This window comes from Harpia harpyja, chromosome 4 (assembly GCF_026419915.1).
Source record: "Harpia harpyja isolate bHarHar1 chromosome 4, bHarHar1 primary haplotype, whole genome shotgun sequence".
Taxonomy (NCBI): Eukaryota; Metazoa; Chordata; class Aves; order Accipitriformes; family Accipitridae; genus Harpia; species Harpia harpyja.
Genome location: NC_068943.1, coordinates 74,979,816 through 74,998,679, shown reverse-complemented (window position 1 = coordinate 74,998,679; position 18,864 = coordinate 74,979,816). Strand labels below are relative to the sequence as shown.

At 42.1% G+C, this 18,864-nt stretch overlaps 1 protein-coding gene across 2 annotated transcripts in view; it reads left to right on the top strand.

Moving 5' to 3' along the window:
- Nucleotides 1–18,864, top strand: part of UTRN (utrophin) — a 391,603-nt gene that overhangs the window by 51,811 nt on the left and 320,928 nt on the right. For both annotated transcript variants that reach the window (XM_052784810.1, XM_052784809.1), the window contains one exon: nt 6,867–6,928. In XM_052784810.1, coding sequence (XP_052640770.1) covers nt 6,867–6,928 — 62 coding nt within the window. The remainder of the gene's footprint in view (nt 1–6,866; nt 6,929–18,864) is intronic.

Sequence of the window (18,864 nt, the reverse complement as noted above, 5' to 3'; positions counted from 1 at the left end):
CTTTGACTGGGGGCATTGGACTAGATGGATGATCTCCATAGGTGCCTTCTGGCCTCTGCCATGCTGTACTTTCTGTGAAAACACTTTAATGCAAAATTTTATTAAACTTCTTGGGAGCAATGCAAAGAGTGGTGGATTCATATGGGTGGTAAAGCTTGCTTAATACTTGTAAGATGGCTTGAGGCATTCATATGAAACTGCTAGAAGACTTTTATTAATATTGCACTGATTATAATAGCTACAAGATTGCATCAGCTATATAAACTATACATGTTCATTGTGTTTGAGGGTTTTTTGGGTCTGGAAATCTTCCAAGTGACAAAGAGAGTGTTATAGCTTTTTAAAGACAGTTCTTTACTGTTCTCTTTACTTAATTTCTGAGTTTATTAGCACTGGAAAGTTTAAAAAAATTTTTTTTTTTTTTTTTACTTTCCATGGATGAAATACAATTGTACATGTGCTGGTTTTTTTTGGCCTTAAGACTAGATTTCTAAATACCATCAGACATCTGAGGCAATCAAACCCAGAAAGCTAATACCTTTGCATGACTTTGCATGACTCAGCTGCTGAAGTTGCTATGTTATGAATGTCGTCTTATATACTGGACTGCCACGAAAGACTTGAATTCCATGGGGTTATAAATTCCATTTGTTTTTAAATAACTCTAGTCTGCATGCTGTTGTCACTGAAATGGCACCTCTGTGGTCTGTATCGGGAGATACTTAGTTAACTTGCTTGCAGAAACATTTAAATAGCATTTATGTAATTTTTGAAAAGATGTTAACAGCGTACACTTTTTTGAAATCTGTTGATTAATCTATTTTCATGAGGAAAATAGGATACTCTGATTATGCTTGTCTTTCAATTTTTTTCCCTGCAAAACTGGTCCAATTTGGATTAACTAGTGGGAAATGTAATCCAATTTTCATGTCATAAAGCTAATTAAATAGCTACAGGTTGTGTGAAAATCAGTGGCTGGAAGAAGAGGCCCTGAATGCAGTGCCTCCACTAAAGAAGAAATTTTTTTTTTTTTTTTTAAAAATGTATAGGTGTCTCTCCTGCTGCTTGATGGATGGATGGCCAGTGTCTGCATGTGAGGTACAACCTGGTACATACCCAACTACCTATGGCCTGTACCTTGTGTGCTGGGATGGGGTGGGAGCTTGCAGTGAGAGGCCAGAGAAGTTGTGGGGAGGAGCTGGTACTGGTGGGGCATATACTAATATATAGGAAGCCAAGCATTATTAATCTACTTCTTAAGAAATTGGAACATGTAGTAGTATGGAGGAGCCAGGTATTAGTTTGTCTCAGGAATTGGCTTCTATTTGTGAAAAGATGTTGACCTAGAGAGGTTTAGAGCAGGAATGATGATGGACTGTGACGGACGGAGATTTGGGACAAGGTGGGGTGATATCGACGGAGGAGCCTGGGAAAAAGATGGGCAGCTCTGAAGGGATAGATCAGGAAAGGTTTTAGTATTTGGGAATGAAAAGACAGAGAATAGGGGATGAGGAGGATTTGGGACTGTAGCCTTTGGGTTTTTGGAAAAGGAAGATGGGAAAACCTCTGGCTGAGCTGAGTTGGAATAAAAGATTCTAGAATATGAGGGGGCAGAAGTTCAGTGTTGTAAGAACTTTGCAGAGTGCTTCTGTCTTTACCTGCCTGTCACAGAGAACAAAATGTTACATCTTTTGTGCCATGAACATTGTTTCCTGAAGATGTTCAAACAGGGTTTTTTGTGATGTCTGCCTGATTTGAAACTCTGCCATAACTAGCAGAGAGAGACACTTGTGTATATACAGTTTATGGCTTGGCTTCCTTCTCTGCCCAAGCAATATTGCTTACTTGGGCCTGTGCAGGGTCTCTGACATCTGTTGTGTTTCTGCTTCCTTCTGGTATGCAGATGGGCTTTTTGTGGGGATGGCTCCTGTGTTATGCAGGAGATTATGCTAGATGATCACAATGATCCCTTTGACCTTATATCCTGTGAATCACCTCCACAAATGCTAGTGAGCCTAATAATAGTTCTAATTTGGGTAGCGAAAAAAGAGCAGATGGCTAACACCAACTTGCAGAAAGCAATTCTGTTTTCTTTGTAACCGCTCAGAAATGCAAAGACCTAATCTGTGCTTGTAACAAAATGAGCTGTAGTAAATCTGGTTTGTGATTCCTACCTTTTATTTGTGCCTGTAATTTTACTCGATCTCTTTCTGAAGTGCCCTCCTGTTTGTATGCTTAGAAACATCTTAATCACCAGATTTTGGGCAGGAGTTACCTGCCTTTCTCTTCTCTTTCCATGTGCCAGTCTTGCTGGTAGGGACCTCGGAGATGGCGAGGGCATCTTCCTCTCCCTGTGGGTGAAGTTTGTCCTTTGATATCTACGGGGTGCATATAATCCAATCCACTGTCTATTGTTGTAGAGGTATTCATGATACCTTTATTTGAGGTTTGTTTTTTTCCTCACAGTGCACTTGCTGGTAGCTGAAACCCTTCGCTCTAACCAGAGATTTTGGCAGAAACTTTTCCATCTTCAAACCTTGGTGTGTGATCACTGGCAGTTTGTGAAATATGTGCCCAAATGTATTTGTATCATGCATGAAGGCTTCCCAGGGCTGTCTTGCAGTGGGAGCTGATGCTGCTTGGTTTGACCAGATGTTAGGGAACCATTGCAGACTGTTGGAATGAAATGTGGACTTGCGAGGACCTGGCGACCCTCTGGAGCAGCCCCACATAGGTGTCAGGACACTTTGCCTCCAATTCTTGGTTTGGCATTGTCGTCCTGTGAAAACAGCAGGGTCACTGGCTGACCAGCGTGGGCTGTGCCGCAGCATTATTTCTGTCTCCTGAGAGCTTGCTCTTCTCTCTAGCTTCCTTTTAAACATCATTCCAATGTGCTGAGACCGGCAGTGTGGCATGTTAGATTGCTTTTGCTGGGAGGTATGGAAACAGCTATTTTAATATTGCTTCAGTTGTGAGGATGCCTTCTTCTAAGTTATCAGTTGCTGGGGGATTTTTATTGTGAAGTAAATATAATTTAGCTTAGACTCACAGTGAGAACCAGGAGGTGGTCCTCATTACTCGTCTGTGGTGTCTTGTTTTTCATGGTGTCTGCTGTTGGGAAACGCCACCAGGGAATAAGGTGCAGGGTTTCTTTTTTAGTTTTGGTTTTTTTGTAATGCTTGTATTTCATAGTTTTGTGTGAGGAGTTGACTGGCTGGAGTACCGTGTGCTTTGCTGAATGGTAATATTGGTTTGGTTTTTTTTGTTTTACTGAATGTGGCTAATTTGTTATCCAAATCATAACGTCAGCCTCCGGGGGTTAGCTTTTCAGACTCATAGGAATCTAAAGAAAATTAATTTTGAGGGATAGAATAACTTGTCACTGTTGTTAACAAAGCACCAGCATTTCAATTACAAATTTAGTTCCAGGAATTTACAGCAGAAAGCTTGACACAACCCTAGCTGTAATGGCCAATTAGAAAAACCCTGGTTTCAGAGGCTTTTATGAACCAAACATGAAAGCAGAGCCTGACTGGGCAAGTGTCATCTGTGGGTTTTATAACTGAGCAGGATGTTTTGGGAAGATGGGAGTTGGGGGGGGTTCTGATTCCTTGCTTAACTGAAGTAGAAAGGATGCTCTGATACTGAAGGGATAGTAGGGGTATGTACATTCATATTCTTTCTTTTAGCATTAAAAACTAAGTAGTTTGTGTTTATCGAAGTCATATGTGTTTTGGTTTGTTAGTTGGGTTTTTGGGTTTTTTCCCCTCTCCCTAGGAAACCCTCTTTTTGAAAAGAGGGAAAAGAGGCTGGATTTTTAGTAAATGTTACGTATGCTACTGCAGTACACATAGCAGGAGCACTTACGCAAGCGGGACCTGAGGTCTGGGGGGAGCAGCTGTAGGAGCAAGGCCTGCTGATGGAGTCCTGGCAGGCTGAGGCTGGTGTAATGCTGAGATGAGCTGTCATCTCCTGCTGTGGGTGTGCCCATGAAGGGAAGGGGCTGAGCCCCCCAGGAGTGGGGCATGTAGAGCTCCTAGCACACAGGATTTATAAATCCATGACCCTTTTCATAACTGTTGTTATCCTTTTACACAGTCAATACAACTATTTTTGGCCTCTCTTTGTGCTTCGCCTTTATCATCTTAAGAAGGTCGTATGTTAAAAGAACGTGAGACCTTGAACTTTGGGGTTACTCTTGATTCTCAGAGAAGCTTAAGGAAGGAAAAAGGCAGACTAAGCCTTAGGAAAGCATCCTGGTACATAGGTACGTACTTGGGGTTGTTGGCAGAAAAGGGACAGAGGTTACTGAATGATATTTAAAGAGAGAGAAGGATGTTTAAATCTCAATGCATTCAATATAAATAGTATTTGCAACTAATGTAAATGGAAAACATTATCAAGAGTTGGACAGAGTCAGGGATTGAGTTTTGTACAACGCTAGCTTTTTGGTCCAACAGTGGCAGTTAATAATCTAGTCCGTTCCTATCTCCTAATTAAAAAAAAAACAAACCTGGAGGGAAAAAATGGGTAAATGTATTCAGTATATTTGAAGTTTAAATCTTGACCCTCTCAGTCTCCTGTGAGACGGGTGCTTGGCACTGAGTATCCTGCTGGTAGATCCTTTCTGTCTTTGATGGCAAGGTGCTCTGTTTCACTGAGGAAAGAGAGCAGGGTTAATGAGATTTTTCAGGTAACTATATTCCCCCAGAACAACACCTTGAATTTCAAGGAGCTGTTTTAAGCATGGCCTGCTGTGCATGTATGGTAGGTATCTTGAATCTCTTTCAGAAAAATTTTTTCTGTGTTGGGCTGTCTTTGATTTCTGGTTGACCTTGAGGTGTGACTGAGGAGCAGGCTGTGTTGGATCAGCTTTAGATGGCAAAGAGGAGAGGCACAGAAGGGTGAAATAATGGCTGCTGGCTGCCACATTGCAGCAAATGTGCGCTCTGGCGTGCCCTAAGTAGGTTTTTCAGCTGTAGCCTAAAAGGACCCCAGAACTGAGGTTTTATTTTAAATTGATACGAACATTTTCATAAAGCTTATTAAGTCTTTTAACTCTCATGACATCTCATTTCTCACCAATGTGACTTCTTCTCTTGCTTGGACTGAGCCATAGCTGCTACTCCTTGTTCATGTCTGTTAGGTAAAAAACACCTCGTCATTTGTTCCACTGCTCTAGTAGCCTGTGTGTAACAGATTTATGGCTAGATAAATTAGACATGAATGGCATCAGTTTCAGATGCATGTTTAGTCAGAAACAAGAAATTTTGAGGTCATCTACCTAAGGAATCTTCTGGTAGCATTCTGTGATTTTTTTTTTTCTTTTTTTAAAAATTTTTAATAAACATCTGGGTTTTGTAGGTAAAACTTCACTGTACAACAGTGTCAATTGCTGCTGAGGCATATGATCTTTTAAGTGGTGCCTTTTAATCATAATCTGATATCTTGTCAGACTAATTTTTTTTTTTTCCTTTTCATGATTTCATGAAGTGGAACGTTTGAGTTTCAATCCATTTTTTTTCTATGGCTTCATCCTAGTGCAGGAACAGATGGTCTGAATGGCATGGTGGTGTGTATGTTTTGTTGTGGTAAGGGGCTTGGAAAAATTGGTGCCAGCTGCTACTAAGAGAGTTCTGCAGGAGAGCATCCCAGGCAGCAGTGTGCTGCAAGTGCCTGAAGCAGATCTTGAGGCTGGTCTGTCAAGAAGCTCTTGGAGTCTTGAAGGCCTCTTGGAGATGATGGTCTGGGCTGCAGCTGTCAAACTGAGTTTGCTGGTGGAAGGCACTGCCTACCTTGGTTGTGGTCTGCTGCATGGATTTGGAGGGTAAAGCCTTTTACGGGCTGCATGTGTGTGTCGTCTTCTGGGCTGCAGCAAGCAGGCCTGAAGATCCATGGTGGGCCAACTTCCTTTGCCTGGTTTGTTGTCAGCAGGTAATTCACTGTCCTTTAAGTGCAGGTGATGAGGCATAGTCTCGCCCTTAGCACTGCTCAGTGCAATTTACCCACGAGGTGTCCTGTGGTATAGGCAGAGCTGTGCTGGAGGTGACTCAGCCTGGGTTAGTGGGACAGACTCTGTAAAATTGTAGGTGACTCCCAAGTGGCTTCCTTAAACAACCTAGGAAGCCATCTTCTCTCTGCACAGCTGGAGGCCACTGCTCCTCCCTCGGCTTTGACCTGTAGGTGCTTGCCCATCCTTCCTCCTGGTCCTGCTGGGTCCTTCTGGCTGTCTCCTGGACCCGAGGTGGTGGTACTGTGGTGTCACACCAGTAAGGGCAGCTGAAAGGAAAGGGCTGCTGAGCCCTTCCCACAGTATAGCTGAACTTACCGTGACTGATCACTAACATGGTTCCTAACCCAGGTGTGAAACAAGGCTGAGGGTGGGTAAGGATGCAAGTGCTTCAAGGGTTGTTCCAGCAGCTTTGCTACTGCCGTTGCTGTGCTGTGTACTGAAGGAGGCTATTATCTGCATCAGAAGCTTGAATAAGGACCTCAGCAGCTTTTGGAGTAATGCATCCAGGCAAAAAGGTGTTGACAAAGTCTGCTGATTAAAAGTCCATGGTTTCATTGATTGCTTTTCACCAGATGGGAAGCCTGTGAATTTAATGCATTGGTATCCTGCCCAGGAGGTGCTGTGAGGCTGACTTTAATGCAAAGGAGCCCTGTGGTTGCTAGCAAAGTTGAAACATTTGTGTGACTCTGCAAGTACCAAAGTCTTGTAGGGGTTTGAACAGCTTTATTGACAGGTTAGGCAAAAAATTCTCCCACTGAGTCAGGATAGGGTTTAATATGACCCGTTTTGAGCAATCTAGGATTAAGAAGAGTGCATTTTCACTCATTGTTTTCTTCTTATTTTCTCTCTCCAGATGAACACAATGATGTACAGAAAAAGACCTTTACGAAATGGATAAATGCTCGGTTTTCCAAGGTAACAATGGGTTGAAAGTACTACTTTATTTTGATTCATTGTTTAGAACAATATTGGTTAAATATACTTTGCTCTTACTCTTGTAGAATACTCCTAGTAAAATGTGTCAAAATGCGTAATGAAAACAGATAAAATACTGTAATGTTTGTTCACTCTCTGTTGCCCCATGCACGTAAACATTTGATATTATATGTCTTGTTTAAGAAAAAATGAAAGATGCTATTCATTAATATATTAAAATACAGTTATTTGCATGATGGTGTTTGTTTGGGTTTTGGTCCTCTTGCCTTATACTGTTTATTTCTACATGCAGTTTTCTCAGTGCATTGCAGCAGATTTTGAATCTTAGTTGCTGTGTTTACTGTCAGTGCTGCTGAGTCAGCTTTGCTCATCCAAAATACTTTGCAAACCTCCAGCTGAAGCCACCTGGTGTTGCTACATGAGTCCTGACTGTGAAATTTTGTATAACTACTTGCTCATTTTAAATTTTCCTTGGCTCTCATGCTTCGTTTCTTGTTTTAATTCTCTTTACTGACTTGAAACTTACTGAGGATCTTGTTTTGTGTTTGGGATGAGAAACGAAGTGGTGGTTGCTTTGGGATGCTATTTAAAGCCTGCTTTTTATGCTGTTCTGCTGATAGTGAAAAACAACACTTTGCTTAGGAGTGCGGTGGCTATGGGAAGTTTCCCTACTTTATAGTTTGAATGTGTGAAAGAATGTGGGCTATTATCAGGGGAAACTCATGGTTTTTTTCTAGCCAGCATGGTGCTGCAAGTGGGATAACTACTAGTTTGCTCCCCCTTAATGAAAAAGGGCATGCATGTGAAATTCTGAAAGTAGATATAAATATAGAAGAAAGGGTGTGTGTGTGGGGGGGGGGGTTGGTTTGTTTTTCTTTTTAAGTAAAACAATGACAGTGCTATAGCAATGAATGGCTGCCTCTGGAGTGCTGCCCTTCTGAAGTTCTTGGTCAGCAACGTAAGAAATTTTTACTTCCCTTCCTGTGCAACAGGACACTGGGCAATGCAAGGCTTGTGGCCTTGGTTGATTCACTTTGGCTTAGGTTTGTTTGGGTTGAAAGCTGATATCCTGCACTCTCCGTCCAATGCAAACTTGGCGAGTTTGCTCTTTAGGGGAGGAGTGTGTACCTGTAACTGGTTGCTCTACGCTCACTTTTGACTGCTGCCAAGAGGAAAGGTGTTCTCGCGGGAGGAGGGTTAGGCAGGGCAGGATTGTGTAAGGAGTGAAAATGTGGTGAGAAAGGAAGGCCTGTTTGTAGAGACTTACCCTGGCATAAAGATGGCATGAACATGGAAATGACAGTGATAATGCGAATGTGCTATGTGACTTGTTTGTACGTGTTATGGACATTGTATTGAAATAGGTAAAATTGTTTTCAGTCTTTATACTCGTACACCCATGGATATATTTTAGAAAGTGGCTTTTCCTTTTATACTATGTGTTTGGACAGATCTTGCGTAGCTCCTGGATTTCCCTGCCCCAGGGTATGTTCAGATACTGGTTGGATTTGAAGTAACTCTGTAACTTCATGGCCCATTAAACCACCTGAAGCTATGAAAGCTGTGTTAATGATTAAAGAGACTCATTTAAAAGGACATACTCCTGACTACTGCATGTCCAATTCAAACTTGAGCATGGCTATTTTGCCATGACAAGATGCAGATTTATGAAGACTGGCATGTTCAGATTGCAAGGAAATTGCTGGTGTTAAGTAGAAATCACCTCATGTAAGAAAGTCTAGTTTCAACTGTGCCTTGAAAATGTAAAGAGACTGATTCCAGTCTTACTGACATTTTTGCATTTACCAAGTCATTTGGATTGTTTAAAATTCCTTTTCTGTGAACTAGATTGATTCAGCTGCTTCGTAGGATAGAGAGGGTTTAGAGACTGGGTAAATGTAATCTGACTTACATTGCAGAAAACAAAATGGTAACTGAGGAATTTTGTATGGAATTTGCAAAGTTCACTCCAAGAATTTTACTTGTCCTTCCACATTATTTATATTGTAGTTGCCCTTTATGTAAACACATAAATAAAAAGTAAGCAGCTGAGCCTCTATAAACTAGTTTGGTATACGAATATCCTAAAATTGCAATTGCATAATGTACTCAAAATCACTGAACTTGATTTAAATCAATTCAATAGGGTTTTACAAAGGATCTAGAAAGAGAGCAATGTCTTTCCCTTCTCTCATCAGAGAATAGGTAGATGAGCAAAACACAGTAAGAATCTCAAGTCTGCTGTGAGGTACCCGTATCTGCTTCGGGCACCTGTTCAGTGAGATAGAAGTTCTTGCTCTAGTTCACAGTATGCTAACTTGTGTTTGTGCTCTTCATTTGAACTGTGCTATAACAAAATGCATTTTATTTGCACATATTTTTTGAAATGAAGGCACAAGCCCATTTAAAGTGGATTGAGTCTTAAGGTCAATAAATGTACTCAGCCAAGCCTCAGTGCTCGCTGTAGAAATCTTTGCCTTAGCAGAGCCATTTGCATTACAACTCACAAGCTTACGGTGGTTGTGTAGTAAAGATATTTTGTTAAAATTAAAGAATATAAAAATTGTTAGATAAGTAGTCTATTTTACCAAGCTTTAACCAATAGAGAAGTTTGCATTCAAACAAATATTGATACAGAGCAGTTCAGTGTATTTTTATATTAAGCCATGTGATGTTTTTACTTATTGTATGTTTTTTCCATTGCTCTGTCCAGTCTAATTTCAGGAGTCAATTTAGCTGTGTAGCCCACCAATTAATGCATCTAGTTGTATGGATAGTTAATGTATGCTCTTCAAACTCTGTAAAATTGCGTTTTCTATCCTTTTTTCATTAACACTTACCAGTTCATAGGTATTAATGGATATATTTTCAGAACACCTTTCTGCAACGCAAAAGTACTATCTTCTGTGTTTACAACCACTGCAAATAATGGTAAATATCAAAAGTAGCTACTAATTTTGAATGCCCAATCTGAGATTTTGGTTAGATTATCCAGAGGATTTGACTTCTCTGTAATATCTTCTTATAAACCAGACCTCTTGTTGAGTCTTATGACAGAGCTCAGAGGGCTCATCTCTCCTGCAAACTCGAGCAAACCATGTAAAATATCTACTTAGTTTTCAGATGGAGCTTGATCAGCATAGAGAAGGGACTTCAAGAAGATGATGCCTGTGTCAGCAAGGACTGGGCTTAATGATCTAAGGAAGTCTCTTAATCTGGCACACAGTTAGTGATTACCTGTAAAATTGTGCTTTAAATGATTCTGATTAGTTACAGGGGAACTCTTGGCTAAAAGTATAGTTTGAATTCAGGTCTACAGGATAACTTACTGCTCCATTAACCATACGTTATTTGTTACACATAGGTAAAAGGGGAGTGAACAAAGATTTTGCAATCAACCCTAGTTTTGACTTTTCCAAATTTAAGTAGTTTCAATCTGTATCTATTTACATGGGACTTTTAGGTCTTTCATACAGACCTCTGACACTTCAGCTGATAATTACATAGCATAGTGGCTGGATACTTGCACTCGCAACTCTAGAAGCTTTCTAGAAAACTTGATAGGGATGTTGAGAGATTCAGGAGTCTGTGTCCCACTTTAGACCCTGCAAGTACAGTTTTCTTCTGCCCTGTTTTCTTTACTTTCTTTGCTCCTACTTTCTGACCCTGTTCACCCGCCTCACCCCTCCCTTACTGTTACACCCTCTTATGTTAGAAAGCGTGCCTGCCCGGCAAATCCTGGCAAATCTGGAGTTTTGATTGCCCTGCCTATTTCTTCCCCAATTCTGTCTTTGTCACTTAGTTGCTTATCCAGCAAGACCCAGTTTTTCTTGTTAAAGCCTCAGACCTGCTCTGTCTGTCCTTCCTTTCCCCTTGTCCCACTCTACATCTCTTCACTTTCCCAGCCCTTACAGGATTTGATGCTTGTGGGGTTGGTCATACTTTTGCATCTCTAAGCAGTCCTAGCCTTGCCTTCTCTTTATCTCCTTGCATGACTCAGTCTTTGCTGGCTTTCGTGTTCCCATTTTCCAAGGTGGTACTTTTCCAATTTTGCTTTCAGATTGCTTACTCTCCTCTTCTGCTATTCCTGAACTTGGCAGGTAGGACCCAGAGTCAGTGCAAGAAACATGATGCCCTAACTCTTAATTTAGACCCATGGAGTCAGATCTGTCACAGCCTGTCGGAGCTTAGTGCTGTCACTCTAGAGGAAGTTCATAGATCCAGCACCGGCAAACTAAAGCTCTTCCTTCCCCCCAGTGAATGGTGTCCTCATTACATTTGGGAAGTTTTCCCACAGGGATGGCAAAAACACTTTATTGCTAGGAAGGTTGTGCTCTGCTAAAAGAACATAAAACCCCAGAGATGTTTGTGGTATTCAGTGAAAATGACACTGGATTTCCCTGCTCCCCCAGTCATAAGACTTGGGTATGGAAGGCTGTTGAACAGAGCCAGGTGGGGACATTGTTCCAAGGCATCAGGAACTGCATTCAAAGCCTGTACATGCCTGAGAGCTGTGCCTCCCTTCCCTTTTTGTCATGTACTCCCACCTCTTTCCAATTCAAGCTCTCAATTTCATTCTTCTTATATGCAGAAGCCTTGTACAGTCTTACTTCTGCATTTGCAGTGTTCTTGTTGCATGTACTTCCATGATGCTGATCCTCCAGGTTCTGTGCTGGTGCCCTGACATCTGCATTGGCCAGCAGCTGCAGCACTGGCAGGGTTTGGAGCTAGGACCTGCCAGCGTGGGTAAACCCAGACCTCCCATGCTTTTACAGCATCTTAAGTTTTCTCCTGCTATGTGGTCTTCCAAAATGCATTTCAGTTTAGGGTTAAAAAGCAAAGAAGAGGCTGAGGTGCAGCTTGGGAGCGGACTGCATCCTCCAGGGCTGAGCTCTAGGTTAGCCTGTGAGAAGGCGAATGCTCGGTGCTGGGGCTCCTGTGCGTTTCCTCTTCTGGGCTCTGACAGGTCCCTTCCCCTGGAAGGACACCAAATAAAGTAAAGATGAGAGAAGACAGGGCAGTAGGCAAACTGGTGCACTGTACATGGAGTGCTTTGCGATGTGATGGCTTTATATGCATCTTAAAATTAAAATGGTCCTCCCTCATCATACCAGGCATTAATTTATTTGCTAACTGCAAAGTCTTATCTGACTTTCCGGATGATATGCTGCATAGATCTTTTCCACCATTTTTGCTCCTTAATTTTCTCCTTTCCTCTAAGCGTTGTTTTAACATAATAGTAAATGTCAGACCCCATACTCCTGAAGACATTTTGCTGCTCTACTGCTGACTCTTAGCAAACGTGATAAATCTTTTTAAAGACAAAAGCATACCTATTGAAGATAATTCATTTTACATGACCCAAGATACCTGAGGCCAAAGACATTTCAGAAGGGATTTTTTGGGGGAAGGAGATTTATGGAGTTTAATGTATTAGTCATGCAAGAAGAGAGTTCAAAAAGATTGATTAGGCAATTTTATCTGTCCAAGGAGACATCACCTAAGATGGTCTGTACTCCTTTTTCCAGTTCAGTTTTTGTGGTGCAAGCAAGGAAATACTTGACTGCTGGTAAAATATTCTCCAGTCTATTTGTTCCTGCTGTATTCTACCGCTGAATTAAACTGTAGAATGTAACTTCACTCAAATATAGCCAAAGCTTATGAAAAATCTGGCCTTAACCTGAGGAACAACCTGCATGGAAAAGAATTAGTGTTTGTATGAACTGGCCTTAAAAATTCAATTTTTAGTCTACTTTTTTTTCTTAACTGGATTACTTAGTCCCTCCTTCTGAGAAGAGGTCAAATGGGATGTGAATTAATCAAGGTGCAGGAAAATAAATCTTTTCTTCTCTAATAGGTTATGAGATATGGTAAGGATGACTAATTTACAGCATAAAAGCGATAATACATAGCAGTTCATGATCTCTCCCAGATTTAGCTACAGCATGAGAATTGCCAATTTTCTGCCTTCCTCTCAGGTGCTGCAGTTTTCTGCTCTAAGAACAGGGTGTGGGCAGCATTTCCCTTACTGGGCTTCAAAGCTTGGTATAGTAATACGAACTGTAATTACTGCTGATTTTGGTTAATGCTCTGGGCTTTGGGATAGAGTTTGACTCTGATTTATGGTCTCAGTTATCATCCCAGTTATTGGAGTGTTTGAGTATTTGTGTTTGTGTGACCTTCTCAGGCACTAGAGCTGAACCTGGTAGAGCCACTGAAGCAAATCTGTCCCTTTACCTGTTAATCGCTAATGAGAACAATAGTCAACCTGGTCAGCAGGAATTTTTTTTTTAAGGAATCAAGTTACAATCTGAAGTTAGTTGGCTTTAAAAAAAAAAAAAAAAAAAGGATAACCTTCCAGTCTTACAGGAGAAATAACTGACAGTGATAAGAAATATGGTCCCAACTGCCCCTGCTGGTAATGATACATAATGAGGCTTAATTGCAAGCTGAGGTTAGTACTGTTACATTAAACATATTATAATAATGTAAGCTTATATAAATGCATTAATAGATGTACTGGGGAGAAAAAAAGACCCACAGAGAGTTGCTGATGCCTTGTGTTTGTTTTGCTGCCTTGCTATGTCTAGTATTTGCTTTTATGTTTTCCCTCATTCTATCATATTGTCAGTCAAGTATTTCAGGTGTTCTGTGGATTGAGCTATCTTTAGCTTTTCAGCTTTGCTGCACCTTAAACTCATGTCAGTCATCTAGTAGAAACAAACTTTCCAGCATATCTCACTGATGAGTCTTACTTTTTTTTTCCCTGTTAGTCTGGAGTTTTAAATAGCTATTTAGTTGCTTGTAATTATTTTTAAGCACCAGTAGCGATATTCAGTTTGGCCTATAAGGTATTTTCCTCCTGTGATTGTAACTTTTTATTTATTTATTTTTTTACTTGGTATTTGAATTTATAGTTTTGGTACTAGTGTTGTGTAGAGATGCCACAACTACTCTGACATATTCAGCATAGAGTAGAGTATACTCAACTAAAATACATCTGTCACAGTTTAGCTAGTATTTATGTATGCTGTTGTATAACTCCCAAATGTCATTGGAAAGAGAATGGAAAAAAAGTATCACGTTTTAATAAAAATACTTCTGTAAACAATTACTATGGTCTTAAATTAGATATTGGCAAGATTATTGGTTGACACAGTTGTTTACTTTTTGCAATGACCTTTTCGCTTTCTGAATTGTTTCCCACATCGAGTTCCCATGTACTGGCCTCATGATGTAGCAGCACTTGACATGCTTCTTACTCTGTATTGGTCATGATAAAGTGTAGTTCTTACTCCTTGTGTTTGTAATCGAGTTTAAACTAAGTAGGTGGTTACCATGAGTTCCCTAGGAATGTACTTGAACATTATGAATGGTTCATGTTCTGGTTAAAGTGCCCAACCTGTTCAATATTTCCCCTTTCTCAAGAAAAAGGAGAAAGGGCTCTTTGCATCTCTACTGCTGTTTTGACCTATTTACTGAGCATCTTACTAGATGTTAAAAGTAGTCATCTGTTGGTTAAAAATAATTAACAAAGACAACTCTGACCTTCATATAAGTGACACTGAAAGATTAGAAGAATCTGATGGAAAAATCAAGATGTACTGCTTCCTATCTATTATACTTTCAGGGTGTTCTGGTGTTTCTGAGGTGGCAGATGATCTAAATGGCAACTAGGGCTTTTCCCAGCACTGCTCTGAGCGGCCAGAACTTGTCTGCTGCATTCCCTCGGTGGGTGGTGAAGGTCATACGTATGCTTTTGCAATATGTGTTACTTCCCTGGTGACAGCCAGTGTGTGTTACTGTGAAACTGAGAGGACCTTTCATCCTGGTTTTAATGTCGTCACTAGGAGGTCTGAATCGGTATCACTGAGGAGGATGTGAAGTAGAGGTGGCTTATCTCTTACTCTCGAATATCTCTGGCATTCATTTATCGGAAAAGAGTTAGGTCTAATAATGTACCTTCAATAATTATTGATTTAAAGAACATGTAAATTCTCTGCTGCCGGTAACTATGATGACATAAGAGAAAACTGCATGTTTCTAGTTAAACTAGATAGACATTAAAACTTCTTTAATGGTTAACTTTGCATATAATTTCATGTTCACGAACAATACACAAAGAGCATAAATAGCTGTGATAAAATGACAAATAATAGCTTGTGTTCAAAAAAAAAAAAGAGGCTTTGTCTTACTGAGAATTTTTGACTCCCTTTAATTCTCTGTAACTTGGCTCAATTTGATACAGTTCCCCATTAGTAATAAAGGGACAGTTAAGAATGTTCTACTGTAAAATATATTGAAGGAAGATTGCTGCCTTGTAACTGTGTATGGCTTCAGTAGAACAAACTGTAAATGTTCATGGCTGGTCTTTCTACTGTCGGTAGCATTGGATGACTCTTAAAAAATCTGGTCTGGATTTTGTTTATACCTTCCTCTATTTCCTGGGAACGCTTTCTGGCAAAGAGAAGGAATGATTTCTGCCCAGTCATATTGGATGACCCTTCTCTGCAAGTAATCCTAGATGTGCACAAGGAAGTGCAAGTCACCCTCTTAAACCTGATCCGGGTAGAAGGGCTGGAAGATGGCCCATGGGCATGTGAGAAGGCTGCTGCTGCCGCTGCCAGGAGGAGATCACTGCGAGTGGGCTCTCCTTCCCAAATGGTGCCGGTGTCTCGCTGGAACATGCAAAGCCGATGCCTGTAGTGACTGGTCTTACCACGTACGGCTAGCCTCTGGTTTCCAGCTCAAAGATCATTCAGAAACCGCTGCTGCTGCCCCATGAGAGTGTTTTCTGCTGTGGATAACTAGCGAAAGTTCTTCTTTGTCTCTTCCCTCCCCTACTCATGTTAGTGCAAAGGCTGGCACCAAAATGTCTGCTGGAGTAAATGTAATGTGATGGACTGGATCTGGTTCTGATCCTTGTGCATGAGCCCTGTGGTAGATAACAATTGTGTCACCATGCCAAGTTTATAGGAACACAAGCAGGCCTAGCCCCAGCTTATGTACTGTCTCCAGCTTTTATTTCTCTACTTTCCTTTCTCTTTCTCTGCCTTCCTTTCCCTTTCTCTTTCCTCTTCGTCTTTCCCTTATGCCCACCTCTGTTGAAGTGAATCAGCTCCTTTTCTGCTGTCTGTGCCAGTTTAAAGCATTGGGGAACCAACATGGCGTCTTTCTAAGTTAAGTCTGTTAATTATGTTCTTTTGTCTGTCTTATCAAGCCCTTGTCTCTGCTACAGCAACTCTGTGTGTGCAGCTCTGCTGGCAAAGCCCTCTTGGACAGGCTGAGGGAAAGAGGTTTTTGCCAGTGCTTTTTTTTTTTCTTTCTTTCTTTTTTTTTTTTTTTTTGTCACAGCAAACATAGGCAAAGCAGAGAAAAACTACCTTCTGTTAACTGATAAAAGTGTTCAGTGAGGGGGATGTGAATGTTTCACACCCTGAACCGGCACAGTTCTCCTGGTACATGGTGTGTCCCTGCCTGTCCTTTATCCTATCTTTGTAGTATAAACTGGACCCTATTTTGTCTTTGAGAAAGGACCCATTATCTGCCTTGTATTTGTACAGTGCTTAGCACAATGTAGGCTGGTCCTTAAGTACTTACCAACACAACCGTGACTAGCCATTTGCCCTTGCTGAAGGGCTCAGTATGGTTTGTCACTGTCATTCTTACAAGGCAAATACTTAAATTTCTTGATCCATTATGTCCAGTGATGGACTGCTTCTCCTTATGGGATGCTGGCGTCAGCTGAACTGCTTTCTACTTCTGTAGTCTTTAAGTGTATAGAAAGTGAGTAAAATGTTGTCGGTTCCAAAAAGGAGAAATTTAGATTGGCTTAGCATACTGTGTCCCAGGCAGGACTCTACAGAGACACAGACAGACATATGCTTTTTATATACTGCAGATACGTATATTTATTTGTGTGTGTGTATATCTGTGGGTACAGACTCTTTTTTTCAGAAGGCCAGATTGCTCTCTGGAGGTTAGGAGTGAGTGGTATGTGTGTGGGCAGGGATGGCGGGGAAAGCAATCTGCAGCACCCCATGCCTTTACCCTGTAGGGTGGGAGAGGACTTCTGCCCTTCCCCAGAGCCCTAGCTCTTGCTGCAGCATGCCAGTCTGCCCCTGCACAGAGCTGGTCCCAGGGCTGCCTGCTCCAGCCTGCTGTGGCTCAGGGCGCTGCTGTCTCCGTGGGCCCATTAGGTGCCCGGTGGTGGATCGGAGTCGGGGCTCGGAGTGCTCCTGGCCCTGCTGGAGCTTGGTTTGGATTGGGCTCCCTGACTAGAAGCACAGGCCCAGCCTTAGTGGTCATGAATTGTGGTTCCCAGATTGCCTCTGCGCTGCCGCAGCAGCCTCCCCCGGTAGGCTCAGTGGTGGCTCCTACAGGCAAAGAGGTGGGGCTCTATATCTCTTTTCTCACAAGGAGATGGTGGTGATGGCAGCAGCCTGGCCGGGCTCTGAGCTGGCCCGTGCCTGGTGCAGGAGGGCATGCATAACTGTTCTGCCAGCATTGCCCCAGAGCTTTTCCTTGCCTTGGGAAATGGATGTATGGGACCATCCCTTGGGCTGCCATTGTATAAAATCCTTTTCCAGCTCCTTTCTAAGCTTAATAAACTTTTAGTCATACAGCTGTCAGAAGCTGGGATACATAGCTGTTCTGTCTGGAAAAGGAAAGCGGAAGACTTCTTGAAGCACAGCGGGTTGCTATCTAACTGCATCCCAGGAAAGTTGGGCAGCATCCAGCTGCACTGTGCACAGGAGGACAGAGCAGTGATGTTCCTGCTTGCAGACCATGTGGCTCGGATAGCAGATCCCTCATGGAAATGTGTGTCCAGGTATGAGGAAAACGTGTGGGTGGGAAGAGGCAGTGTGAGCAGAGGAGAGTGCAGCACACGCATGGTCTCAGCTCCCATTGCAACAGCAGTGCTGTGGGCTGGCTCTGTGCCCTGATGGGATAACTGGGGCTGCCTGGGTGGCCGCTGCCACCGGGTGCCTGCATGTCCCTCAAGTGGGCGTGGGAAGCTGGAGGAGCAGGTTTCCAGCCTTCCTGACAGGTGTGCTGCAGTGGAGGTGGTGATGGGCTTGGCAGGGTGGGTGCTGCAGCCCTTTCTTAGCAAACTTCAGTCACCCTGCACTTGTAGAAGCCTTCCTGTGAACTGACTTCCTTCCCGTAGAGAGCATTTTGTTAGACTTCGCTAAACGCAGAGGCTTTGCGTGTTTCTGTGTCTCTGTTTTGAGGATAGTGGATACTTTAATAAACCAGGAAGGAGTAGCTTAGATTGCAGAAATAATTTAATACTCTTCTGCTGACTCTTTAAACTGATAGCGGGACATGGTTCTCTGATGGCCAGTGAAATGGAAAAAACATTCTCCTGAGAAAGCAAATCTGAATTATTTCCACCATCACAGCAGGGTGCATTGCGTAGGGCTGGAACGTACCATGACCTGTCGAAATGAATGACTGAAAGCAGGAAGTCATTCAGCTTGTTTTCATGCATGTGAAGTGAGGGGTTGGGAAAAGAAAAAAGGCAGCTGTATGCTCTTGTCGTGGTTAGAGCCCAACCGGCAACAAAGCACCACAAGGCTGCTTGTTTACTCCTACCCCCTGCCCCAGTGGGATGAGAAGGAGAAAATATAACTAAAAGCTCGTGGGTTGAGACAAAGGCAGGGAGGGATCACTTATCAATTATGGTCACAGGCAAAAAACCAGACTCAACTTGGGGAAAAAACAAAATCAATTTAATTTGTTACCAATCAAATCAAAACAGGATAATGAGAAATAAACCCAAATCTTAAAAGCACCTTCCCTCCCACCCCTCCCTCTTTCCCGGCTCAAGTCCTCTCCTGGTTTTCTCTACCTCCTTCCCCCAGCAGCACAGAGGGATGGGGAATGGGGGTTGGGGTCAGTTCATTGCATGT